Genomic DNA, 27,355 nt, shown 5'->3' on the forward strand with positions numbered 1-27,355 from the left:
TAGGCATGCATTGTACATCTTTGTTGGTGCTCTTACAGTACACTATCTGCTCAGCTCTGAGCACAATCTCTTTTTTTACATATACATATCGATAGAACTTGAGCACTCTTTTGCATGCAAGCACTCCTGAAATCAGTTGGTGATAAATGGTGTGAATCTGTCTATATATTGGATCACTAAAAGTCCCATTTATTACACACTTGTTATTGTGTTTCCTTTTTCAGTATACTAGTGCTTGAAAGCTGAAGTTGTTTTCTCCATGCTACTTTTAGAGATTAGGACTTGAAGTACGTACTATCTTGCAGGGTGGCTATGGATAAGTCAAGATCATGTATGTTTCAACTACGTGTGCGATTTCCTAGATTATTTCTTCATGAGGGTAGTGCACAGAATTTCACTTCGTAGTGGTAGACACTATAGCTATGACAATTTAAACAGAAGCAGATGTGCTCAAAGAAATCTGGGATGTTTTTCTGCTATATGAAAAAAAAAAAGTACCACATCCAATGAACACAATCTTGCCTATCCCGACAGCATTCACGTGTTTGAGTGCTCATCACCTTTATGATTTATTATTTTAGGAGCCCATTAAGCATATGTGCAAAGCTAAAGCAATTAAGTGCTGCCTTATGAGCTTTGGTGCATCTTTTTGCAAACTTGTATGAGCTTAACACAGTTAATTAGAACAAAACAGTTCTGGGTGTAATTAGTAAACTGTCACAAGGCAAAACTAAATGTCAGGAAGCCTGTTAATGGGCCTCACTGTGGGGGTGTTCATTTTGTAAAGCAATTAATAATTTTTGATGATTCATATGCCAACTGTGAAGTGATCACGAGTCATACAGTAGTGGGCAAACTTAGATTGACTCTGGCTTCCAGGAGTTAAAACAAATGACATTGTAGCCTCGCAAGAGACAAGACTGTTTGTCGAAACATTTGCTTTGACACCTCGTGTTTACAGACTTTTCATATTTTCAACCTTCCATCTTTAAAAAGGCAGTTTAGTTAACCTGCCCCAATGGGAACTGGTTCACATCAGTGCACGAGAAGTTCAAAACTTGTGCAGCCCGAGTTCAGCAGTGCGGCACGACAAGTGAATGACAAGGTGGAATCCTCATTTTTGTTCGCTAAATTTAATGAGGTGCAAACATCTTGGCAAAACATCCCGCGTTTGCAGAGGTGAGTATGGTACCTACGTCTAATGCTATGTTGTTTGTTAAGCTGTGCGTGCGGCTGCACCAAACCAGCACTGTCAGAGTACAAGGCACAGGAAAATTATGAACCAGATTTAGTGCTGTACCTCTCCTGCGCTTTTTGAAATGATTGGCAAGATTTAGAAGATGCCATTGCTGCACCACTGAAACGAATGGTGAGACGCAGCACTTCGTAAAATGGATCATGTGGCGCAGGCAAATCGAACAAACCCTTAAGCACAAAGCGTCTTAGCATTTCAACCCCATCGAAATATGGCCACTGTGGCTGGGATCAAACCTGTGTCGTTGAGCTCAGCAATGCCACACAGTCCAACTAATAGTGTTACAGTTTCAACGTTATTGAAATTTAGATTCCATGCCACAGTAGACAGCCAATGCCTGTGGCCAATCTAAAGCACCCCGTTATGATATGCGTGGTAAAACATTCACAAATACAGCATTGCATGTGTGAGGTTCGAGATGACATGTTGTAGTGGACGTTCAGATGTTTCAACATGCTTGCAGAGTGGACATTCTGGAGTAGTCATCCTGTCGTTGCATGGCAGTCTGGAAAAACAAGTAGCATCACCAGATATCAATGCAAGAAATTTTCCAAACCAAACAAATAAACCTAGTTAACTAGCAAACAGCAGTATTGCATACATATTGTAAGGCAACGTTTTGGCTGCAAGACACTTCTTTTACTTGCCGAGCCTCTGCCCCACAACACAGGTCAGACTGATGATGATGAGTATAGACATATGATAAGATGACGCGTATGAATAATGCTCACACTTATTTTCCTCCCACGTGTGAGCGGCCAGCTGAGACGCGTCTTAGACGAAAACGGAATGTCGAACGAATGGCTTCAGACGCGATACGTGGACAATCTCTGAACTGAACCACGACAGCAACGATCCAAAGAAAGGTCGCTGGGAGTGACATGACAGTTCACTGGTGACGTTTGTTCATTGATTGTATAGGGTCCAATGAAGCGCGACTGAAATTGTCCCACAATCCTGGAGTACGAATGGGCGTCTAAAGCAACACTTCATTCCCCAGACTAAAGGAGACGTCGCGATGAGAGCTACTGTAGCGTTGCTTGCGATCTTGCTGATTGGATTCTGTATTAATGCGAGCCCGTTGCCGACATTCCTTGAGCTTTGTGATGAATTGCTCTGATACGGTTGCCGAGGCATCAGTTGGAGCATTAAGGAAAGAGTTGTCGATGGTGAATGTCGGTCAACGACCGTACGCGAGGTAGAAAGGCCAGTAGCCAGTAGTTCTTTGAACAGCGGTGTTATAGGCGTTATAGGTGTTATAGTCACAAAAGGCAAAATCGTATCCTGGTTGTCGTGGTTGGGTGCAATATACATCAATAGCATGCCTGTTAGTGTCTGCTGAAATCTCTCTGTCAGCTCGTTAGTTTGGGGGAGGTAGGCTGACGTCGTCTTATGTACTGTGCCAGAGGTTGTAAGCAGGGTTTCGATTATGGTGAACAGCGTCTTGCCGCGATCACTCAGGAGGACGCGAGGTGCACCGTGACGCAATACAATGACGTTGAGAAAGAAGTCTGCGACGTCTGAAGCAGAACTTGCGCGTAATGCAGCAGTCTCTGCGTACCATGTCAGGTGATCGACAGCAGTCACAATCCAACGATTACCTGCAGGGGTGATGGGGAGAGGTCTGAGCAGGTCTATGCCAACGATGGCGAAAGGAGTCTCGGGTCACGGGATGGGTTGCAGAAGGCCAGCAGGAGACGAAGTTGGTCGTTTCCGCCGTTGACACAGATGGCAAGATGCAACGTACTTAGCCACAAAGGTAGAGACGCCAGGCTAGAAGAAACCTTTCCTGATGTGGCTTTGCGTTTTATGAAATCCCAAGTGGCCTGCACATGGATCGTTATGAAAGGCTTCGAGGACTTGGTGACGTAGAGAACACGGAAGTACTGGAACGCAGCGTTGTCCATCAGTAGTGTAAACGTAGCAATGGAGCAAACTGTTATCCAGCTTAAATTGCCGTAGCTGTCGGCGCAATCTAGAATTAGGAGTAGGTGATATACCATTTAGGCGTTGGATAATGCTATTGCAATATGGATCATCACCCTGGCGTGTGGCGAACTCAATGTAGCGATTTGAAGCCGGCGTGTCGATAACCGCAAGGTGTGATAATGTGAGGGGTGATGCGGTGTCTTGCCCACCAGACGAACAATCAGCTGACGGACTCGATGATGACAGTGGAAGGGGGCAGCGAGAGAGAGCATCTGCATCTTGGTGTCTCTTGCCAGACTGATAGATGACATCAAAATCGTACTCTTGTAGGCAGAGCACCCAACGACCGAGAAGACCAGACAAGTTTCTCAGTGTCGATGGCCAGCACAAGGCATGGTGGTCTGTAATAACTGTGAAGTGGCGTCCGTAAAGATACGGTCAAAATTTTTGTATGGCCCAAACGACAACGAGGCACTCCTGCTCAGTTAAGGAGTAGTTCTGTTCAGCAGCCGTAAGAGCACGACTAGCATAAGCTATATCTCTTTCCCGTGAAGTGGCATCCAGCTGTAGAAGAACTGCACCAATGCCATGGCCGCTCGCGTCGGTGTGCAGACATGTAGGTGCGTTCTCGTCGATATGGCACAGAACAGGATCGGACGTTAAAGCATTCTTGAGGGCTTGAAAGGCATGCTCACAGTCCTCGTTCCAAGTGAAAGTTGATCCGGATGTCAGCAGCTTGTGCAGTGGCGACACGATGGCAGCAAAATGACTAATGAAGCGGTGGAAGTAGGATGCCAGGCCCAGAAAACTTCGTAGGTGTTTCTGATTTTCTGGCCGAGGGAAGCGTATCACAGCAGCAAGCTTGTCAGGATCCGGCCCAACGCCATCTTGGCTGACAAGGTGGCGTTCGTCCAACACCTTGATGTTCTTGTTGGCGAAATGGCATTTTTTTGTGTTTAGCTGAAGTCCAGCACTAGAAATACACGTCAAAACTTTGACCAAACGATCAAGATGCTGACGAAAAGAAGAGGAGAAAATGACGATGTCATCTAGGTAACAGAGACATGTTTTTCATTTTAGGCCGCGTAGAACTGTGTCCATCATGCATTTGAACGTGGCAGGAGCGTTACATAAACCGAATAGCATGACGTTGAATTCGTACAGCTCGCCTGGTAATGCAAGGCAGTTTTTTCTTTGTCCGCTTCGTGCATAGATATTTGCCAATAACCAGACCGTAAATCGAAGCTGGAGAAAAATTCAGCGCCTTGCAGAGAGTCAAGTGCGTCGTCGACTCGTGGCATCAGGTAGACAACTTTGCGCGTGATCTTATCAAGTGCTTGATAATCGACGCAGAATCGCACCGAACCATCCTTCTTTCGGACTAGCACCACAGGTGATGACCACGAGCTGGACGAAGGCCGGATACCATCTCGTTTGAGCATATCGGCAACGTTGTCTTCAATCATTTTCCGCTCTGCGGACGACACTCGATATGGGCGGCGGCGTACGATTGTATTGCCTTCCGTTTCGACTCGATGCACAGCGACAGAAGTGCGAACCAGAAACTTGGAATATACATCAAATGAAGCGCAGTGTTTTTGAAGCATACCCAAAAGTTCTTGCTTTTGCGCTGACGTGAGATCGGGGTTTATTGTGGCTGTTAAAGCAGCCGTTGTAGCATGGTCATCAGTACTCGTAGAGAAAGATGGTGAGTCTGCGTGAAGCGGCACCAGAGAAAGTGGTTCAGTATCTGTGAAGCAAACCACACTGGTGCCCTGGGGCAAAGCAACAGGCAATGAAGTGGGGTTAACTGCCATAACTAATGCTCTGCCATCACGAAAGCGCACCAGGCTAGGAGCGATGGTAAGTCCACCAGAGATGTAGCGTCCACGCGGTACTAGGAATACAACACCAGTACAGATCTTATCTAATGTCAGGGTCAAAATATGCTCATTACCCGGAGAAATAAAACAGTTATCAGTGGTGACGAAACGCTGGCTATGGGCATAGTTATCAGATGAAAGTGCAGTATCTGGCATGCGAATGACCCTCTGACGGCAAGATGCCACGGCTGAAGCTGAGGAGAGAAAGTCCCATCTTAAAATGAGTGCATTGGTACATCATGACAGAACAAGGAACTGTATACGATGAAGGTTGCCCTCAAAAAAACTCGTGCTGTGCAAACACCAGAAGGCTGAACAAAAACCGCATTAGAACAGCGAAGGGGAGGGCCATCATACAATGTTTTCACTTTTCGCGAACGGGGACACAAGTCCACACTAGTAACTGAGAGCGATGCACCTGTGTCCACCAAGGCTTCAGTCCATATACCCTCAACGCACACTGAAAGTACATTTGAGGGACATTCCGGAGTAGTTCGATGCAGTCCGCAAAATACAGCTTTCCCTTGTGAAGCTGCTCTGTTTAGTTTTCTGGGTGATGATCAGACGCCGTGGTAGCCGGACGAAGTGGTGGCGAGGAACGGCGCATATGTGACGGGGAGCGACGCCGCGTGGAGCGGAAGGTACTAGCTGCATCGAAGTGCTGTGGAGAGGGTGAGCGGCGTTGGTACAGTTGGTATGGGTGGCGATGTTGTGGAGCAGGGGCAAACTCATCCCTCTCGAAGTCAGCATTGCCGCGCCTTTGGTCTTGTTGACGTCGACGACAGAACCGTGAGATGTGGCTGCGTATTCCGCAATAATAGCAAATTGGTCGAGATGGACGCCAGGCTTGAAAAGAAGGAGGCGTTGCCTTTTGGGCGAGGACGTTCAGTGAAGGCTGCATAGTTGACCCATACTGCGGTGATTGCTGAGGAGGTGACGCTGCAACCACCTGAGCGTACGTCGGCTTTGGAGTGGTATGCGAGCTGGGGACTTGCTCACACGTCATGGACGCTAGTTCCTCCCTCACAATGTTGCGGAGGCTGCTTGCAGAAGGCGTCATGCGGAGCTCATAAGACGGACGAGGTGGTCTGGAGTTGCAGCTCCTCGCGGATCATGGACCGTATCAACGCACGGAGCTCATTGTCATGCGTTGGCCTGAGATCTGCTGTGTCAGGTTGTAAACGTATAAGTTGAAGGTCATCGAGTCGCTGACACATACTGATGATATCCGGGACCGTGGTGGGGTTCTTTGCCGCCAGAGCGTTAAATGCGACGGTGCCTATACCCTTGAGCAGGTGGCGAACACGGTCATGCTCCGCCATCGAGCTGTCAACACGACGGCATAGGGCAAAGACATCTTCAATGTACGAGGTATAAAACTCGCCGAAGTGCTGAACACGTTCAGTAAGCTTCCGTTTCGCTATGTCTGCATGGACAGAAGGGTTGGCAAATATCTGACGGAGCTGCTGCTTAAAGGTAGGCCAGCCTGGGAAATCCAGCTGATGGTTGAAAAACCAAGTCTTAGCGACCCCCGCAGATAGAACGGTACGCGAGACTGCTTCACAGAATAATGCCAATAGTTAAGTGCACTTACACGATCGTACTCATCCAACCAGTTTTCAATGTTTTCACCGCGAAGGCCGGCGAACATAGGGGGATCTCTTTGAGGGGCGGTGACAGTCCAAGAAGGCACGCCCAGGGGTGCAGGCGGGGTGGATGGAGCCGTGTTGTTGTGCTCGTCTTGCGACATGACGACCTGGTTTGTGTTACATGGCGATACAATTACAGAATTAACTATTGAGTCAGCGACTCGTTCCCATGTGAAGCCGCACCGCATGTAACGCACGTTTTTCCGGTGACACAATGACACATTAAAATTTTTTTATTTATTATTGCAATGCGCTGCCGCCGTGTGAGCCTACGCAGTCATTGGCAAAAAAAATTACATATGTTGAAATGAACCAACTAGCCCAGCAAGCAACCGTCTTTAAAAAACTGAAGTGGTTTCTACTCACCGGCCTGTAATTCTAGGGCTTGCAACGGGTGTTCATCCGGTGAAAGCTTCAACGGTCGCTTCGTTTCCCAGAAGTCACTTGAATTCTCTCCGTGAAAGCATTTGAACAAATCAAAACAGACAGAACGAAAGAGAGTGTGTCGGCCGACAGTGGCTCAAAATATTTACAGTGAAACGAAACAGTGGGAGACACATCCGAACGTACCGCAAGCCGTTACATGCCATCGCTACCGTTGGCCGCCGTGTATTTTGAAATAAGGATAATTATGTCGATAGGCTGCTGGTCACTACAAGGCAGCTGGAGCAAAAACCATTACGAAAAATTTGCGATGCATGCGAATTTTTTAACCTTTAATTACTTTAACAACAAACTACTTCATATAAACAAATTGTTTTTTATGTGTGGCGGTACGCAAAGATGTAGTATTCGATCATTTTAAAATTAAAACTTAACCCCGATATGGGCGCCCCTACAAGAAAGTGCAATAGCGCGAGTGGCGAGAGAGGTTAGTAGATCCACTATGGGTGTTGGAAGCAAAAACACGCCGCGGTTGATTTTTTCGCCCCCTATAAGTGATCACTTGAACGTGAGAGTTTCCAGGGCCTGGCTCCGTGGCTAGAAGCCAGTATCATTGTGGCCAGATGTTCGCAAGCGTCCGCTAGGCGTACACTTCGTACGAAACATTTTTAACAAACTTGCACAAAAACATAGAGAAATTTCCTCAAATATAGACACTGGATAATTATTAAATAAGAAGAAATTCAAGAATCTTCAAGGGTTTGATAAAGTTCCAGGACTTTAAAGGCCTTGAAAATTAACTTTTCAAATTCAAGGGTTTTCATGAACCCACACGCAGCCTGTTTCTCGATCAGTGCTAGTGGTGCAATGCACACATGCGCCTTCCTGTTTTTCTATGTGTGCCGCTTCAATGATGAGTGTTGCCTGATGAGTGGCTAAGCACTCTTGTACCTTAAAACCTCGGCTATGTGATCTTAAGTGATCAGAAATCCCTATGTTTGTGTTGTAATAGTACTCCCTGAGTCTTTTGCTACATCACGCCCATTTTCTCAAGGCAAACGAAAGAAGGCACTGCTAGCAACTTGTTTAGCAAATTTCAGACCCCTGAGTCTTTCGCTACATCACGCCCATTTTCTCAAGGCAAACAAAGGAAGGCACTGCTAGCAACTTGTTTAGCAAATTTCAGACCCAACTCTGGTCCAAGAACCAGAACGCAGTAGCAAAGGGGCAGATATATCACAGAGCTCAAGTTCAGTCGAAATAGGTCTGCTCAAGCACTTCCTTGCATATTGCCCCGCAAACAATATACTGAACAAGTGCAAGTTTTGTGAAGTTTCCAATATGCTTTAGCATCAAGGAATCCTTTTTTGATAAGGCAGATCTGCAACCATGAAGCACTTGCAGACCAGATAGAGAACAATGATAACAGGTAGATCAACACATTAAACTAGTCTCATGAAAAATTCCTAGCACAACAAGACGGAGATGAAAGCCGAAAAACTTTTCTTGTGCACAGCTATCAAGGGGAGATGCTAATTTAAAAAAAAGGTTTCTTTAAAGGGCCAGTAAACAGGCTCTCACTTTTTTTTCTTCTCTTTTTTATAACCTCCCCCAAACAAGCTCACTAGTTCATACACTAAACCATGACAATCACATTTATTTTCCTGAATATTACAGTGCTAGGCACCATGCAGACCCTCCATTTCGAAAACGATTCCCGCACTAGACCAATTCCCCTCATACACGCAGTGACACAAACTTGTCCAAGGGCAACAAGATCTACTACTGAGCTGTTGATTGGTCTTTTGCCCTACAAAATGGCGCTTTGGCCCTGCAGTAATGCAGTTTTGGCCACACAGTCTGCATTTTGCTGCCCTTTGTCATTTTGTAGAGTCCGAGACTACAGGGAGTAGCAGTATTGCCCGAACGAAAGCCTCTGAGATAATGAAGCGTCTCGCTAGTTGTAGGAGAAGGGTGCTCCTCGCACCGCACTGTCTTCCCACGCCACCATGACACGTGCTCATGTTGGGAAAGCCTTGCTCAGTCGTCCACCGCACGCCAATGATGTGTCCCCAACCTCGTGTCACGTGAGTGGAGTCGCGACAATGGGCTACACCTTCCGCTCTGTATGGCAGAGAAGGGTGGCTAGGCCATGTGAAAATCTGAAACCAGGTGAAATGGTTGTTCTAACCCATGTGACTTTTCTATTATCATAGCACGAATTCACAATATTACTGAGGCAGCATATTAACATAGCAAAAGTGTGCATCTTTCTCTTCATCAGAGTTTTCGCACCTACGGTTTATTTACTGGCCCTTTAATCTGCAGCCTAGGGCAATAAATCTTTGCTGTTAATATAGTTTTTTTTTATGCTGATTTCCGATGTATATGTAATCATCTTTATAGTGAGCTGCATAGCTTTTGTGTTGTACCCCGACAATGTGTAGGCTATACTAGCACCCTATCAGCATGGCTTTTAGTTTTTTTAAATAAAATACTGCAGGATCTTTCAGGGCTCAAGCAGGAGTGGATACATACACAAAATACATAGGTAATAATAATAAAGATCATGCATTAAAACAACTTCGTGAGTAAAATGTATGTGCATACATATATACACACACACTGAAATGCCAACCGCTGTAATAGCAAAAAAAAGGAAAGAGAAGGGGAAAAAATGTGAAATGACAATAGATAGAACACCTAAAGTAAGTGCAGGCACAAAATACCACAGCTCTCTAAGTATCTGCAGATAAGACATCGCTAGCATAAAATGAACCAAATACTATATTAACAATGTATCAACAACCATGGAGAAAAAGATGGATTGCTTATACATAACGAAGTACTAACAAATCATGAAATCAAAAAGAGGATACTGCTACATCCTAATTAACAGTTTGCTGTATTAGCTCAGCGCTATGTAGCGATGGAGTGGGGGCGGGTTCCATTAATTTATTTTGTATGGAAAAATGAAAATTTGAAAGCATTAGTTTTGGTGCTGAATGGGATCAGGCATTCAGCATGACAGCGCCTAGTTTCTCAGGTAGAAAGGGGTGTTACGTAATCTTCTACTTTTAATGCCAGTTGTCTGTGTTTCAGTTGAAAAAGAAACTTTAATCTCTGTACCTTACGCCAAAGCTGCAATGTCTGAATACCGTGTTGACTCAATAAGATAGTTGGCAAGTCAGTCTGTTCATACTTAAATATAAATAAATCGTATAAATTGCCAGTGCCACGTAATAAGCACAAGCCTTTAGAATTACGTATCTGAATTTTTTTAATTAACACACTAACTAATGACCCCATACTAATGTGCCAAAATATGCATTTTTTTTTATTCACAGTGTCAGCATCTATGAACACAAAAACTAGATCAATATGGCAGGTCGCTTAGAAAGGGGTAAAATTTTCGCCATTCCACTGAATCAGGTGAGAGAAAAGCAGGAAAGACACAGAGTTTTGATCATCATCATGCCTGTCTGCCTGACCACTTACGTCTGGGTGCTCTCATGACCACCCCCTTAACTTGGCATGAACCAATATTAGTATGGGAGGCTAAGACGGTTTGACGAATATGATGCCTTAGTCAAGACATGAATAATGTCACAGTCCCGTTGTGCACATCGTCGAATACTTTCCGCCAGACAGTGACACATACCCGTGGGCAAGTATGTACCATAGGTATGCATGTATGGGCCGCAGGTGATTGATACTTAGCATCTACCGAGAAATGGTGAGAAAGCACATCGATAATCTTAATGTATGAGCGTTAATATAAAGCTGACATCGGTAGCGTTGACCCCATGAATGCAAAGTATAGTGCCAGGGTCCCAGCAGGAATCGAACCCAACATTCTGCGTAGCAATCAAGTATTCTATCTTAGAGCCACTTCAGGTCTCGAAACTACTTTTTAAATAGACCTTAATGTTCGTGAAACATTAGTTGTGGTTGCAGGGCTGGCTATTCCATTCTATAAATATTACATATCATTAGTTGTGGTTGCAGGGCTGGCTAATCCATTCTATAAACATTACATATGTACTCCTATGATACAGCAATCACATCAGGTTAACGTCAATTGCAATTAGGTGCCATCCACTGAAATTTATTTATAAAGCAGGGTCCAGGGCTACCATCCTCGCGAGCACCAACGCTTAATATCAGCTTACTGTTTCTGGTGTTGCTAATACTCATGTTCCAGTTAGCATCGCTGCGCAAGTGCAACAAGTGATTATATGAAAATCTGCAATTTGCAACATGTGTCTGTGCGTAGAGCATTTGTACATATATGTGACACATCGTGTAAGGCATGAAGTTATTGTAGGAGAAGCTGACAAGGAAGCGCAATAGAACAAAGGTATGGTGTATGAGTCAGCGAACGTCTCCCACTCCCACATATGATGTCCCACAAGTGGAGAGGATGAAGACCTGCCTGCCACTTCATTTGCCGCACATCATTTTCAACAAAACGTCCTCACGATACACGGACTACCAAACTATGTCCTAGCTGCACACATTGACGAGCATCATGACAGAACCATCCCCAAGTGCATCAGATGAGCGGACGATGCACTTGAGGATGAAACGAGGTGGAGGCAGCCACAGAGAAGGCCCTAGGCAGTGGAGAACAGTTCCGCCCCTTCTATATTGGGCTTGATTCAGGCTTTGCATCTGACACATCCTGCTCGACAAAGAACAATGAAGCCCGAGATCAGAAGGTGTCGCACCGGGCTTGGGCTTTCTGGCTACCTGGAGCCCGTGCACACCTACTACAGGACATGCCTACAGACTCATGGATGGCTGCATGATTTTTTTCAGGCAGAATTTCATCGAGACATTATTCACAGCATTGCACTCATGTGGGCAAAAACGCTGAACAAGCTCTGACATCATGGACAAGCATACTTACTTAGTTATGACAATAATGAGAACTAATTACAGGGGATGTTATTAGTAATAAATGTAAGGGTGAAGAAAAGTGGACAAAAAGATAACTTGCCACGCACAGGGATCAAACCTGCAACCTATGAATAAAGCGTCCGATGCCAAGTGAGCCGCAGAAGCAACTATCCCCAAGCCAACTTTATGGGGTATATATGTGCATTTAAATGTAAGAGCATCAGTAAGTGCCGCCAGTGGCCTTGGCAGCAAGTGTGGAACACTATTCTTGCCTGCTCGCGCCACGTAGCACGTGATCTCATTTCGAGCAGGCAGCTGACCTATGATCGCTTGCTTGAAGGCATTAAGCCTGCCAAAACAAGAGAATGAAGGAAAAAAGTGAAAGTATAAAGGGCTCGTTTTTTCTGTGAGACAACAATATGTTCGACAAAGAAAAAAGTGAGCTCATAAAACTTCCAATTCTTTTTGTTTTCTGTTATAACACAGCGCTTAGCAATGGGGCTTTGCAGAGTTCATGATGATAAAAAGCAGTTCTAGAGCTGTTGGAGCAACACCTTCATCTATTTATGCCTGTGCTAGCGAAGACTTCGGTTGATACGAAGAACAGATTCAAAAACTTGGATCAACAGAGTCAGTTCAGAAGAATCTGTGAGCACAAAAGCATTGCCGGCTTCCCCCATTTCTTCCATGTGTTTTTGTTGATGTGCTTGGACTCATTGCTGAAATGTACGAGCATGACCACTACTTTTGCTCCATGCAGCTCAGCTGTTCCTTACAAGATTATTTAAATGCGAACTGATTATTAACCATTAATTGTTGGGGATATAACGTCCCAAAAGGACAGTATGATTATGAGAAATGCCATATCAGAGGGCTCTGGTAATTCAGACCGCCTGGAGTACTTTGAAGGGATACCGAACAAAATTTTCGCCACCAATATTTTCAGCCAAATCGGTAGATTGGATCCTGAAATCGATAAAAACAACCTTCATTCCAAAGAAACTACGGAAAAATAATGAATTTAATGCATTTTTCAAACTGTCGCATCTAGCTGCAGCGCCCCGAACTAGAGAATGTGACGTTGGGTGACTTCAAACTCATCAGAAACTGGCAAGCCAACAATCCCAGTCATCGCCCGCGTCTCTCGGCTTGCTCATCTTCACTTCAGTTCTCAGAACAAGTATAAACAGCAACAGCAGCGAACAATGCTTCCGGCTGGGGCAAAGTGCCACCGCTTTTGCGGTGGGGAAAGAGTGGAGTGAAAGGAGACCTCGAGAAAAGGATGAGGAGGACAAGAACACATGCATCCTGCATGTGCCTCTGAGAGTTTTACGTCACTGGTCGCACTTGCGAGCAGCCGCTGCATGCTTACAATTCATCAAAACTGTTCGAAAATACGGGAAATAAACTCCGTTTATCGGAACAGTGGCATCTTCCAAGTGAAATTTCGAATTTTTGTCAGTTTTTCAAATTTTTGTTCAGTATCCTTTTAACGTGCACCTAAACCTAAATACACAAGCCTCAATCATTTTTGCTTCCATCAAAAATGAGAAAGATTCAATCCACCGATGTGCATTTCAGCAGTCGAGGGCGATAACGACTAGGTCACCAGGACAGGTCTATTTCATCCAAACTGAACCAACAAAGAGGAAAGGAAAGGACAAGCAAACGCCATTTTTCGTTTCCTTTCAGCACAGTGCTTATTTGTCGAAAACTTTCTCTGTCTTTGTTCTGTGCATGGTGAAGTCCTCTTGCGAGGCAAGTTTACGAGCAGCTGCTGGTCACCCTTTCTGATGTCTTCTATGTCTGCAGATTTCTCAGTACTGCAGGAAAATGATGAAGCTGCAGTAGGGAATGGCAATTTGGTCTTCAAACACACTCAAGGTGTTGTGAAGTGGCCCCATGTGTGGCACAGGGCTTTTTTTCTAGGATAATGTTATTCACTTAGACCTCGGATCATTGGCACGCTTCGAAAGTCCACACCAAGAATGACATCTCTTGTGCAATGCTGTAGAACTACGCAGTTTGGGGGATATGTGCAGTTGAGACTCATTCTGTGTCTTGGAGTTTTCATAGGTGGTGGTCGCGACTGTATTCAGCTTTGTGGTGAGCAGTCCGCTGATTACCCAGTAGTCTGTTAGTGTCGACCAGAATGACGACGTTGGGACCATTAATAAGCATGCTGTTTGTCTTCTTGCATTATAGTTGAATTGTGGCATCTCATTACAGCTGCGACGGTTTGTTATATTGCTGCTACCTGGCTCTCCTGGCGGAAAAGTTTGGTCTTTATTCTTTCTTTATTCGAAGTATACCTGCAGCGCCCGAAGGCGTTATAGCAGGGGGGGTTACAGATTCGAAAGAAACAAATTTTCATTTACAGCAGACACTTGTACAGTTGTGAGCCCATTCCACTCATGTGTTATTCTGACAAAAAAAGATACCGTCCCAGGACTGGAATTTGCAAAAATTCCAGTCCTGGGACGGTATTCCCTCAGTTTAAAAGGATGATCAATTCGATTTGACAAATAATACGGCGTCTGTAAATACATATCCTTATTGATTCCAGTTTTATTATTAAATATTAGATATAAAAGTTTCAATCGCAATTTTATTCTACGCGATGAAAGCAGCTCCCAATTCAATTCTTGTTACATAGCAGTAGAGCTTTCCCGCCATTGATACCGTCCTAGGACGAACCTTGCCGCCCTGTTCTGTATTTTTTCAATCTTATCACTAAGATATACCTGCGCCGGATCCCACACAGCGCAGGCGTACTCTAAGACTGGTCGTACACACGTCAAACACGCACACTCTTTAAGTCACTGATGCGAACATCGTAAGTTACGCTGAATAAAATTTAACACCCTCGCAGCTTTCGCGACAACATAATCAACATGTACATTCCATGAACAGTCAGAAGAAAAGAACACACCCAGGTATTTGTAAGTTGTCTTTGTGGTAACTGGCACACCATTTATACAATATCTAAATTCGATCTTCTTTGTCTTCTTTGAAAAACAAAGGTTAATGCACTTATTAAAATTTAAAGACATTTTCCACGTTCAACACCAGTCATGAATACACACCAAGTCATTTTCAAGTTGGGAGGAATCCTGCTCACTCTTAATTTTCCGGTAGACTATACAGTCATATATAAAAGCCGGATAGACGATGAGATACCAACCGAAATATCATTGATATAAATTAAAAACAACAAAGGACCCAAAACGGAGCCCTGTGGCACACCTGATGTCACCTTAACATAACTAGATCCTTTTCCATTCAAAACAACACATTGGCGACGATGCTTTAAATAATTTTCTATCCAGATTATCACATTTAGGTCTAAATTAAATAACTTAAGTTTTTGCAAAAGGAGCGCATGCGAAACTCAATCAAAAGCTTTTTGGAAATCAAGAAAAATACAGTCAATTTGCCCATTTTCGTCAATACGAGAGGAGAAATCATGATAAAATTCAACCAACTGCGTGGTACAAGATAGTCCTTTACGGAATCCATGCTGATTTTCTATTAATAATTTGTGGTGCGTTATATGTCGCATTATTTCCTTGTACAAGATGTGCTCAAGTACTTTGCAGGCAATTGATGTTAATGAAATTGGTCTATAGTTGACAGCTTCCTTTTTGGGTCCACCTTTGTGGATCGGCACAACGTGGGCCATCTTCCAGTCATCTGGTAAGACACCAGTAGATAAGGACTTTGAGTAAATTAAATGAAGATACATGGAAACAGGAGAAGCACAATGTTTGTAAACACGCAGAGGAATGCCGTCAGGACCATTCGCTTTTGTTTCATCGAGATTACTGAGAAAGGCTTGAATGCCGTCCATGCTAAGCTCAATAGGCTGCATTAAGGGTACGGGATATACACATGGGATATCACAGTATTCATCAGTCTTTGGCGAAAATACCGAGCGAAAATATTCATTAAGGCAGTTCGCCTTGTCTATATCTTCCGAGAACACTTGATTATTATATTGGATTTCGTTAATACCGGTAGCATCCGACCCGCAACGTTTTAAGTACCGCCAGAACATTTTGGGATTTGTTTTCATTTCTTCGTTTAGCCTATTTAAGTAGCCCGCCTTCGCGTTTTTTGCCATAACTTTGTATTCATGCGTTAGGGCACCTAACCTGTCGAAGTGTTTTTTTGCCTTCGTTCTTTTGAAGCTACGGTATACTCGCTGCCTGTTTTTAATTATTTTTAATAACTGTGAGGTAACCCAAGGCTTCTTGCGGCTATTCATTCCACGAGGATGCACACTTGGTATGTAAATATCTATGAGTTCCATTACTTTACTTTTAAAAGCACACCACAATTCTTGTGTGGTAGAATATTTGGCAAGGCATTCGAAAACAGGCAGATGATTTGAAAGCGCATGTGACATCGCTGAGTAGTCACCTTTACCAAAAAGAAATACCTTCCTTGTAGGTTGCTTCTTTGGCTTGTTCTTTTCAAACCTAACACCCGCGACGACCGCGGTGTGATCACTTATACTCGGAACGTTATCCACAGAAGTTACAATAGTGGGGACATCACAAAACATCAAGTCTAGAATGTTGCCATTTCGGGTTGGCTGATGCACATACTGGTAGAGCCCGAAAACTTGCATTTACCTGTGTCCATGCGCTTCGAATTGTCAATGAATTTGCCCTGGCACTGCCAAGGGCTCCACCTTGCTGGTGTGTTAAGATTTCAATGCAATGTCCTCAGTGTTGCAAGGAACGGCCACCACGCTTATCAGTTGCTGTTTTCAGTTTTCCGAAACTGCTCTAAGAGAAAAAGGAAAAATAGACAACCACCAGCTTGTGGCCCAAAGCCACAAGGGAATCCGTATGAATTTCTGCACAAGTGGTTGTCTATTTTCCCTTTCTCAACCCTTTCGCTACCTTGCGGGTCTCCACAGAGCTCATTTGCATTTACCTGTGTCCATGTGCTTCGAGTTGTCAATGAATTTGCCCTGGCACTGCCAATTGCAAGTTCTCTGGTTAGCTCAATCGGCAGACCAACCGCCTCAGAAAGGTGTTGGTCCCAGGTTTGATTCCTGGACCAGAATGAATTTTTCGGCAACTAAGAAGCTTTCTTTTCCGAGAAATCCGTACAAATTTCTTTGTGTGTTCATGCCACAAACAGGTGGTCGTGTATTTTTGGATGGATCGATCGATATGGTTGTACCCTTTAGATCAGGAGGCGGCTAACACCACCTAGCAGTAATACTTTAACGCCATCTAGCCGTAAACTTCAAAGCCACCTTGCGAGTCTCCGCAGAACTCATTTGCATTCACTTCCGTCTAAATGAAGTTGGGCCACTGTTTGGTCAGCGTTGGGGAGAAAGGCAGTATCCTGGTAATGGTAAATACAACAGCTGCTGAGGTCTGCAATTGGAAGGTCGGCAGGTTCACATGCCATTCACCTGACTCGGGACATGGGGTGTGAAAGCCATCTTTCTTGCCTTCACAGTCCCATTGAATCACAGTCCCATTGTAGATTGTATCGCAATATACATAACTTGCCAAAGTCCGTTCCTATTTTCCCTTCACCATTACTCAGAACACAGAGCACATGCGTCTCAATGACCGCGCAGTGTTCATGTTCGTGCGGCGGATCATTTGGCGTTGTGCACAAATTTTGATTGCTGCCTTGCCCATATGATTCAGGTCATCATGGAGCTAGCAGCGAAGCAGTGTGGACAGGGTAACTAAGATTCTTTGTGTATACTGTGTTCCGAGTCCATGGTGCTACACATAGTGGGTAAAACAACTTCACACGAGATGTGGAAACATAACTTTCTAGTGATGAAGTAACGTCTGCACACACATTGTTCAATGTCTAGAGGTGCTTCCTAATCTATGCGCGCATAAGCTATATGCTCCGCTCCTCACACAGCTCTTTCATACATTTGAACGTGTCTGCGATGACCTCTGGCAAACGGTGCGTCCCCTGGTTCTTCTATATCCGATTTACACTTACTTCACGTGCGGCAGTCACATATTGGACAAATAGTTATTGCAACGTATGGCGTTGACGAGAAATGCTATGCTTGACTCGGTGTCTTCTGCTGCCGAGATCGCATCCTAGAGGTACGCGGTGTGATGCAAGTTATGTATAAAGGCCTTGCGGCAATCGATTGCTCTCCTTCCTTATGGTAGAATAATACAAAATATTGGACAATGAAAGATAGAGAGCTTACTAAATGCTAGCGTATTCTTTTTTCCGAGGCTGACAGCTAGTGCCGAGAAGGAGAGGAGAGCAAGGTTTTGCGCTGTTTGCGAGCCCTGGTGCCACGAATTGCTTACTCACGGACTCGAGTGAACTCGGAGACGACGGCGTCGAGCAGGTGCTCGGACATGGAGGCGAGCTGCAGCAGGAACGGGATGGCGGCCAGCTGTTCGCGCGTCGGGCTGGCCGCGAAGCTCTGCTGCATGAGGGACACGAGCGCGGCCCGGATGTCGGCCGCGTGCTGGCCGGCGAGGTGGCCCAGGATTCCGACGACCGAGGCGAGCTTTGGCACCCTCGCCCGGTCCCCGTCCTCGTCCTCGTGGCTCACGAAGTCCTTGAGGCCGCAAGCGAGCACGCGCGTGATGACAGTGTGCGGGAAGCAGGAGCCGATGTGCGCCACCACCCAGTCGAAGTGCGGCGAGTGCTGCACCGACGTCTCAAGCAGCGCGTCGATACACTTGTCCGGGTTCGTGTCGATTAGCGTCGACAGGCACTTGGTAGTGAGCTCGATGAGCGCGCGCGTCGGCGGGCACGCCATCCACATCTGCAGCACCTCGGCCAGCCCGGAGTGGACGATGCGCCGGTCGGCGTACTTGCGCGTCAGGTGGCCCAGCAGCTCGAGGGACCAGCCTGATATGATGGGCGCCCAGGCAGACAAGTTGCTCTCGATGAAGCCCGACAGCACGCCCTGCACGTCTTCCACGTCACGCTCCTCCACGCTGGGCACGCTCTCCTCGGAGTCGAGCCTCACGATGTGCCGACCCACGGCGTCGTCGAATAGGTTGTGCATGTACTCGAGCACGGCCTCGCGCGCCACGGGCAGCGTCCTGAGCAGCCGGATCGCTGCCTGGGCCACGTCCGAAGCCCGAATCTTGCTGTCGTAGCTGGAGGTGCCCGCAAGAAAAAGGCGCAAGTCGCTGAGCGCAGCATGGGTCCCGTCCGCGGCGTGCAACACGCTTGACATTCTACTCTTCGAACTTGGCTCCTCTGGCTCTCGCCGAGAACATACGCAGGCCAGTCAGGTGTTTTGTGACCAGCCGGCGTAGCGTGCGCACCACAAAACGTATACACCACAGTACACCAATACAGTACCACTAAGAGAAGGGACACTGTACCATAGAGTTTCTTCCTTTGCTTCCTTTTCTTCCTAGTTTCTATATATGCTACCTTTAGGTAGCATATATAGCTACTTGTATGCGTATATGCTACCTAAAGGTAGCATCACGACCTACTGTATTGTACTGACCTGCCCAGCGAGTGACTGCCGGCACGCCCTTTCTTGTACTGGCGCCTGCCGCTATGCGCTTTGTGGCGCTACAGCTTACCCCATCCGCACCGGTTGCTGACGGCCACCACGCTTTTTTTTTTCTTTGTTGTTTGCTCATGCGACACTGGGAGAAAAGCAGCAATGTTTACGCGTGCATACACTCTGGACGATTAAAAAAATGAATGAAAGCCTCTTTTTAAATAAACTTAAAAGTATAATGACGATCTTTTGCCACCGTCTCCTCGTGCCGAGCTGCGCCAGAAGCGTGCAGGTAGGTGCAGTTTGTACACCAGCGAAGCGAGGTTTCTCGGTGCAAATGAATTACCACGATGGTGGTGTGCTGCGTGCCTTTCTGCGAATCAAGGCAAGGGAAGACTTCTGACGTCACTTTTCATGAGTTTCCAGTGACCGAGGTTGGTGAAAAATGGAGCGAGGTGATTTCTAGAAAGGGTAAGTCTGCTCAATTAGGCGTTGTCTGGCATGCTGAAAATATAATAGGTTGTAAATGACTACGCGTCTTTAAAATAGTGAGTTGCCGGGCTGGTTGGTGGTGCATGACAGACTAAGACGCATAATAGCGCAAAAAATAAATAAACAACAACCTCAAGTAAGTAAATGACGACGTGCTATACTCACAACTTTTTATTAGCAAAAAAAAAAAAGATGACAAGAGTGCACATATGGAAGCCATGTCACTACATGTGGTTATGCAACTAGGTTTTCAAACACACCCATTGTGGGAAGAAGCAGCTTCTTCGAGATTGCTTCAGTAGTTTAATTACATTACCAAAAAGAGCAGAGATCGTTGATAAGTGAGTATTTATCCTCTGTCGCTTAATTAGTTTGACCTCGAACTTGAATTTATGTGCTACCACGTCTGATATAAACGTGTTAGTTTACCCATCTACGTGCATGCATGACAAAAGGACATATACGTGAAAACTTTTCTCCTAATGAAAAGTTATGCGTAGCGTGTGTCCATGTCTTCTTTCTTGTGGTGATCCGTTTTATTTAGTGCTAATGTATCTCAGCCAGTTACCTGTGTCACATGATTAACGAAGTGAAGTCATACGCTCACTTCATATGGCTGTGTTTTATTCACTTCGCCACCATCGTATAAACTTCTAATTGCATGATATGCTCCTTAGAAAAGAACAAGAAATTTTGTATTTCATTCAAAACATTTCACTGAATGTTCATCTTCTTCCTTTCAAGGTGCTGGCAATGAAGTTTGGCTCCCAAATGACAGGTCGAAGGTGTGCAGTGTGCACTTTGCTCCAACCAACTATAAGCCGGGACTAAAGATAAAAAGACTGAAAGCGGATGCTGTGCCGTCAGTGTTTCCACACTACCCAAAGTACATGGGGCCGCCCGTGGCAAAAGTCCGCCGCACCTTGAAACGTTCAAATGTTCAAGAACATGGACCCTGCCCAAGGAAAAACGAGTGACTAACAATGTTTAATGCTTGGCGTCTCCTCACGGCTCTAACATACAAACTGGACCAATGAAAGCGAATTTCAAGGAAAGGCGTATAACAGAACGCAATTTTTTAATGCAGGAAGAAAACAGGTTTAGCCTTAGACACAGCAGAACTTGACATCGAGCGACATGTCATCAGTACCATCCGCAAACACAACTGCAAGACCATCCTCAGACTTTATGCACCATTTACCGAATTTGAACGCACAAAACCACCTGAAACTGCACCTGGCGACAAAGTAAAAAAAAAAGACCAACGCTCCTTGACCACGCAAACATTTATAACCAGCCAGAAGATGCGCCGTGTGATGACTTCTGCAAAATCATCGTGCCCGAAATGCCAAACCATGGCAAGGAATAATGCTGAATTAAAAGCGCAATAGCCAAGCTGAACCGTGAAGTTGCAGAGGTTAATATTCTCTCCAAAAGAGCAAATGCTGTGGTCTTGCAGGTAAAATTGTTTGCTGTTGTTATTTGCTGTTGGTGCTGTTTCGTTTCAAAACAGTTGCAGAGTGTTTTTATTGATTATTCATGTACCTGCGATCTACATTTGCCATTTGATACGAAGGTGTTTATGCGCAAAATTCACTGTATTGGGTTGTTTTCTATGCGCGATGGATGCCGCGGCCACTGTCAAATGTCATAGTCCTTGCCCTTTCTTGTCCTGATAGTAAATTCAATCCAGCTGAGTGTGCGACAAGTCTACCAATGTATACACATACAGCCGGTATCATGAGGTAAATAAACATTTGGTGGGCCAGCACTTTTTACAACCTGTCTCTGTCATCATTCTTTCACGCTGATACATGTGTTCGTATCTGATTTGCGGTCTTATTTGAAAAATAATGCACTGAAATGTCAACTAAAATGCAAAAAAGATTCTCAAAGTCCCATGAAATAAAAAGATTCAAGATACGCGCCATATTTACTCAATGCGTGATGAAATTCTTCTCGAACCGGTGGTAACCCATGCATTTCCATGCATCCACCGGCGCTCAGGATGCATGAATGGATGGATGAATGGATGAATGGATGAATGGATGGATGGATGGATGGATGGATGGATGGATGGATGGATGGATGGATGGATGGATGGATGGATGGATGGATGGATGGATGGATGGATGGATGGATGGATGGATGGATGGATGGATGGATGGATGGATGGATGGATGGATAGATGGATGGATGTGGCTGTACCCTTTAGATCGAGCGGCGGCTAATGCCACCTAACCTTAATACTTAGAAAACTAACAATTAGATTTTTCTTGTTTTCCCTTTCAATAGTAAAGTTGGACGGGTACTTTGCAGTGAAGGGTTTAATTTTCACTCGTGCCTCGACTTTAGCCACCAATCAGATAACCTCCTTTTAGTTAAGTCTACCCGCTTAAAGTCTATTTTGCCCTCCCTGTCCCTAAACCCCAGTGCTTTCAAGAACTCTGCGCCATCATTCTGAACTATAAGGTGAAGCCCTTTACAGAACATTATCAAGTGTTCGGCAGTTTCTTATTCCTCTCCACACGCACTGCATACCGTGTCTACCCCTTCGTATTTGGCCAGATATGTCTTGGTTCGCAATACTCCCGTCCTGGCCTCAAACAGTAGAGAACTACCCCGAGTATTGTCATAGATCCTTTCCTTGGCAATTTCCTGCTTAAAATTCGATATATCTTTAGTGCGGACTTCTTAATCATGCCAATTCTCCACATGTCAGTCTCAGCTTCTTTCATCTTCTTCCTAACCGATAATTCTTTTTGGTTTGGCCACCTGTTGTTTTCTAAGTATTTACCAGTCAATTTCCTGGTTCGCTTCCTCCATTTTGTATCGACACTCTTCATGTACAAGTAGCTGAAAACCTTCCTAGCCCAACGCTCCTCCCCCATTTCTCTCAATCACTTCTCAAATTTTATCTTGCTGCTAGCTTCCCTGCCCTCAAATGATGTCCATCCCATATCAACTTGCACTCCCTGATTTGGTGTATTCCCGTGAGCTCCAAAAGCAAGCCTACCTATTCCACGTTGCTTAATTTCTAATCTTGCTTGCACTTCTGATCTTATGCAAGGGACCGCATTGCCGAACGTCAGCCCAGGAACCATGACCCCTTCCCATATTCCTCTCATAACATCATACCTATTGTAATTCCACAGTGCCCTATTTTTCATCACTGCTGCATTCCTGTTACCTTTAGTCGTCACGTATATTTCGTGTTGCCTTAGGTACTCGGTCCAATTGCTTATCCATACACCCAGATATTTGTATTTATCTTTTATCTCTAGCATGACCTCCTGTATTCTAAGCTCACTACCTTCGTTATCATTAAAAATCATGACTGCTGATTTTTCTTTACTGAATCTAAAATTTAACCTATCTACCTCATTACTGCAGATGTCCACCAATCTATGCAAATCTTCCTTGTTGTCGGCCATTACCACTATATCATCTGCGTACATTAATGCTGGTAGTGCCTGATCAATCAGTTTTCCTTGTTTGACTAAAGAGAGGTTGAAGCCAAGTCCACTTCTCTCTAATTTGGCCTCTAATCCTTGTAGGTACATCATGAATAACAAGGGTGACAGAGGACACTCCAGCCTAAGCCCCCGTTTCACTTCTGTAGGCTCGGATACCTGTTTTACCCACTTTATAACTGCCTTGTTACCTTTAGAGATATCCTTCAAAAAATTAGGGGCTCCATCTTCCACACATAGTGTGTCCAGTATTCCCCACAAGTGTTCTTGAACCACGCTGTCGAACGCTCCCTTGATCTTCAAAAATGCTAGCAACTGGGGCCTGTGTTCCTTTTCTGCTATTTGGATGCACTGCGTCAGTGAGAACAGATTGTCTTCCAACCTCCTGTGTTTCTGAAACCCAATCTGCAGTTCCCCCAGCACCCCCTCATCCTCTTTTCTTTATAATCTGCATCGCCAGCCTGTAGACCACTGATGTCACTGTTATAGGACGGCAGTCGTTTATGTCATCTTTGTCCCCCTTTCATTTATAAATCATGCTCATTCTGCTAAGTTTCTATCCATCAGGGACTTCACCATCGATTATAGTTCTGCTCACTGCCTCTCTCAAAGTCTGTTTCGACTTCGGACCCAAAGTCTTTATCAGCATAATTTGAATGCCATCTGGGCCTTTTGATGTACTACTTGGAACCCTCTTCTCAGCCCTTTCCCACTCTCGTTGTGAAAATGGAGCCATTGTGCCACTTGATCTATCCCTGTCTATTGTGGTGCATAAGCGTGTATCCACACGACGGACCAAATCCGTCTTTTCCGCGGCGGACGGCGCGTCACGTGACCCCACGTCACGGATTTCCGCCATCCGTGCCGCGTCCGCGGACGTCGCGGACGGAAAATGCCACGCTCTTTTTCGCAAACGGATTCCCGCGGAAAAACACGACAAATTTAGCGGAGGACGCCAATACTAGTGTGGCAACAAGCGCTTATTTTTCTGTTTCTCGTGTGGTTTCGTAAATTTAGCCGACGAAGTTATAAGGGTCTGGCAACAGGCACGTTTTTTTTTTCTGCTCGTCTTGTTTGGGTTTTTGCGTGGGAAGTACGTTCGACGCACACTACCGCAAACAACTCCAACTATGAACTTGAGCGACGACGCAACTTTTTTTCTGCTGCGCCTTGTTGAGCAGTTCCCCGCATTGTGGGATATGACACTCGCCGAGTACGCGGACACAACAGTGAAGGAGAGTATATGGGAACGCATAGCGAAGGAAATGAACGAGGAGTGGCCTGCGTACGGGCCGTACGATGCCAGTAAGTACCATTTATATTTACTCTCTATGTTTTGCGTTATTATATGGGTGGGTTTCGTGATAATAACCTTCTGGAATGTACCTGTTATGCATGACGTGGGGCACATTGGTGTCTACAAGTGACGGCCGTGGTCAGCGCATTCCCAAGCATGCTACCGTGCCGGAGGCAGGGCTGCTCAATAAAAATGCATTTTAATCAAGGAATCGGCGCGAAATTCAAGAACAGTGTTAATGGCGACGAGTCCGCCAAACGTTGCTTGTGATGCGTAAGCTTGCGGTAAAACTGAAAACATTCACTGCAGTATTCGTTAGAGCACCAGCCACGTTTTTTCAGCATAATGTGTTGTGATGGTGATTGACCGAAACTGCATGGTGTAAATCGTACTTATAATCACCCCCCCCCCCCCCCTCTGTTTTGTTCTTTTTTTTTTACAGAAGCCCTTCGGCGCTTCTTTGACAATAAGAGACGCACATACCGGTTGGAGAAGAAGAAAGTAGAATCCACAAAGAGTGGAATGCCAAGCTCGGACGTTTATAAAGGTCGCTGGCGCTTTTATAATTCACTCAGGTTTTTGGATGCTTCAAAAGTGACCTGTTGGCGTTCTGTGAGCACTGATGCATGCCAAGCTGCGGCGGAGACCATGAAGGTAAACTGCCCTTGTTTTTCGTATTTGTGATGAAGCCTTCTTGTGCCGCGTAAATTTTTACAATATGTATTTTTTATTACTTAGCACTTTCTTATACAGCCTTACAACCTTTTCAATGCTTGAACACACACCAAAATAATTCTACATTAAGATTAGTTGCTTGGTGTGCGGAATTATTCAAACGTCGTTTCTATATTTAAATTAGATATGACCAAAAATTGTTGACACTGAAGTTTGAATCTTGCGCTCTAATTACGCCAAATCACGAATAATGTACCATTGCTTTTACGTGGTTGTAATACAGATTGTAATCGGAATAGATACGCAGATGTGTGTCTGCAAAGCATTACATTTTGGAATTGCGAGAGACTTTGTGCGCCATTTTGTGTCTTGCAGGTACGACCAGACATTGATGATCCTTCACAAACCTCAGACGATGCAGCTGCAGCGACTGACGACCAAAACATTACCGTGGACGACCCAATTGCGGGCAAGGCACTCTCTGCAATGTCCCGCCAAGGAACACAGAAGAAAAGGCGCCGATCTCCCCATCGTTTAGATGAAATATTGGCCCAACGGCAAACTGTGTTGGAAAAAATAGCTGCAAGCGTAGGCCAACCAGCGAGTACCACACAGCAGGAAGATGATATCGACTATTTTGGTAAAGTTGTTGCTGCACACATGCGCGAGGTTCCGAAGGATAAGCTGATCCCATGCCAGAAGGCTATCTTAAGCGCACTTGAAATCTACATCAACAAAAGCGAGTAAGAAAGCTCAACAGATCTCATTTAATATTGCCAGTTAATAAATCGTTGCTTACCTCCAGCATTGTTGTCAGTGTGAATGAAACTCAGTTTTAAGTAAATATCCGTAATTTGAAATGCCATTCATATGACAGCGTATACAAGATCTCGCCCTTCAACTAAACAAACCGCATTTTATTTTTCAACAACTTTATTTTATGACAACGCATGTGCATCTTGCACTATCTTTGCGTAATCTTATGGCCTTCTGTATACATCGGCCTCCAAGTGGGCTGACGTACGCTGCCATGACACAGCACCCCTGCCATTCAAAAATTCGCATAGGCTGTCACGTACGGCGGAGCCAACAGCACTTACTCGTCCGCGAGAATAAGGCTGTGTAGAGAACAGAGTTGCAGTAGGCGTTGTGTCGGCACACGAGTCAGCTGCGTTCAATTCATTGGCGAGGAAGTTGTGCAATACGCATGCTGCATTCACCATTGATGTCACCCGTTTTGGCTCAGCGTCAATCACGGTGTGCAGAAATCTAAACCTATTCGCAAGTATTCCAAAGGTGCTCTCAACTACACGCCGAGCCCTGGATAACCTGTAAAGCATTAAAAAAAGTAAGATATAATTTTATACACTTTACACCACTGAGAAGATAGTAGCATGCTAATGTGTGCTGCAAATCTGGGTTAGCGCACCTTCGATTAAACGGTTAAATATCACATAGTGCTGTTTCAGTAGTGACATAAATTACCTGTAATTAAATATTCTCTTCTCTTCTGATAACGAACGTTCCCCAAACGGTTTCATCAAGTTTCTTCCAAGAGGAAACGCGTCATCACCGACGAAAACTGGTGGCAAGTACAGATCAGGCAAGCTTCCCACCTTGACCAGTTCCGGAAGACCAGCCGACATGTTTGACAAGTGTGCTTGCAGAGGCGTAGTTTGCCAGACGCCCGCATCTCCCTGTGACCCTGGCGCACCAACATCCGTGTACAAAAATTTGTAGTTCGCATCGACCACGGCAAACAGTATAATGCTAAAGCTCTTCTTGTAGTTTCTGTAAACTGTTCCCGTGTTTGCTGGCTTAGTAATTATCACATGCTTTCCATCCATCGCTCCAACGCAGTTTGGAAAGTTCCAGTTTCTACTGAAACCAGCAACGACGTCTCTCCACTCATCCTCGGTGCTTGGAGTTT

At 45.1% G+C, this 27,355-nt stretch overlaps 3 protein-coding genes across 4 annotated transcripts in view; 2 read left to right on the forward strand and 1 right to left on the reverse strand.

The window, feature by feature from the left end:
- omd (integrator complex subunit 5 omd) overlaps positions 1-19,490 on the reverse strand; it is a 147,354-nt gene extending 127,864 nt beyond the window's left edge. Inside the window, exon 1 of one of the 2 annotated variants that reach the window (XM_075882856.1) lies at positions 18,324-19,490. In XM_075882856.1, coding sequence (XP_075738971.1) covers positions 18,324-19,206 — 883 coding nt within the window. In that variant the 5' untranslated portion in view covers positions 19,207-19,490. The remainder of the gene's footprint in view (positions 1-18,323) is intronic. The other variant, XM_037432019.2, reaches the window with a different exon arrangement.
- A 114-nt stretch (positions 19,491-19,604) lies between these two features.
- Positions 19,605-21,769, forward strand: LOC142784482 (THAP domain-containing protein 1-like). The gene is made up of 2 exons (XM_075882871.1): positions 19,605-19,959; positions 20,725-21,769. The coding sequence occupies exons 1-2, from the start codon at positions 19,839-19,841 to the stop codon at positions 20,955-20,957; spliced, it is 354 nt and encodes a 117-aa protein (XP_075738986.1). The 5' UTR covers positions 19,605-19,838; the 3' UTR covers positions 20,958-21,769.
- Positions 21,770-24,204: 2,435 nt separating this feature from the next.
- LOC119180881 (uncharacterized) lies at positions 24,205-26,229 on the forward strand. Its single transcript, XM_037432018.2, has 3 exons — positions 24,205-24,758; positions 25,193-25,404; positions 25,801-26,229. The coding sequence occupies exons 1-3, from the start codon at positions 24,584-24,586 to the stop codon at positions 26,170-26,172; spliced, it is 759 nt and encodes a 252-aa protein (XP_037287915.1). The 5' UTR covers positions 24,205-24,583; the 3' UTR covers positions 26,173-26,229.
- Positions 26,230-27,355: the final 1,126 nt, after the last annotated feature.

This window comes from Rhipicephalus microplus, unplaced genomic scaffold (genome assembly GCF_043290135.1).
Source record: "Rhipicephalus microplus isolate Deutch F79 unplaced genomic scaffold, USDA_Rmic scaffold_14, whole genome shotgun sequence".
Classification (NCBI taxonomy): Eukaryota; Metazoa; Arthropoda; class Arachnida; order Ixodida; family Ixodidae; genus Rhipicephalus; species Rhipicephalus microplus.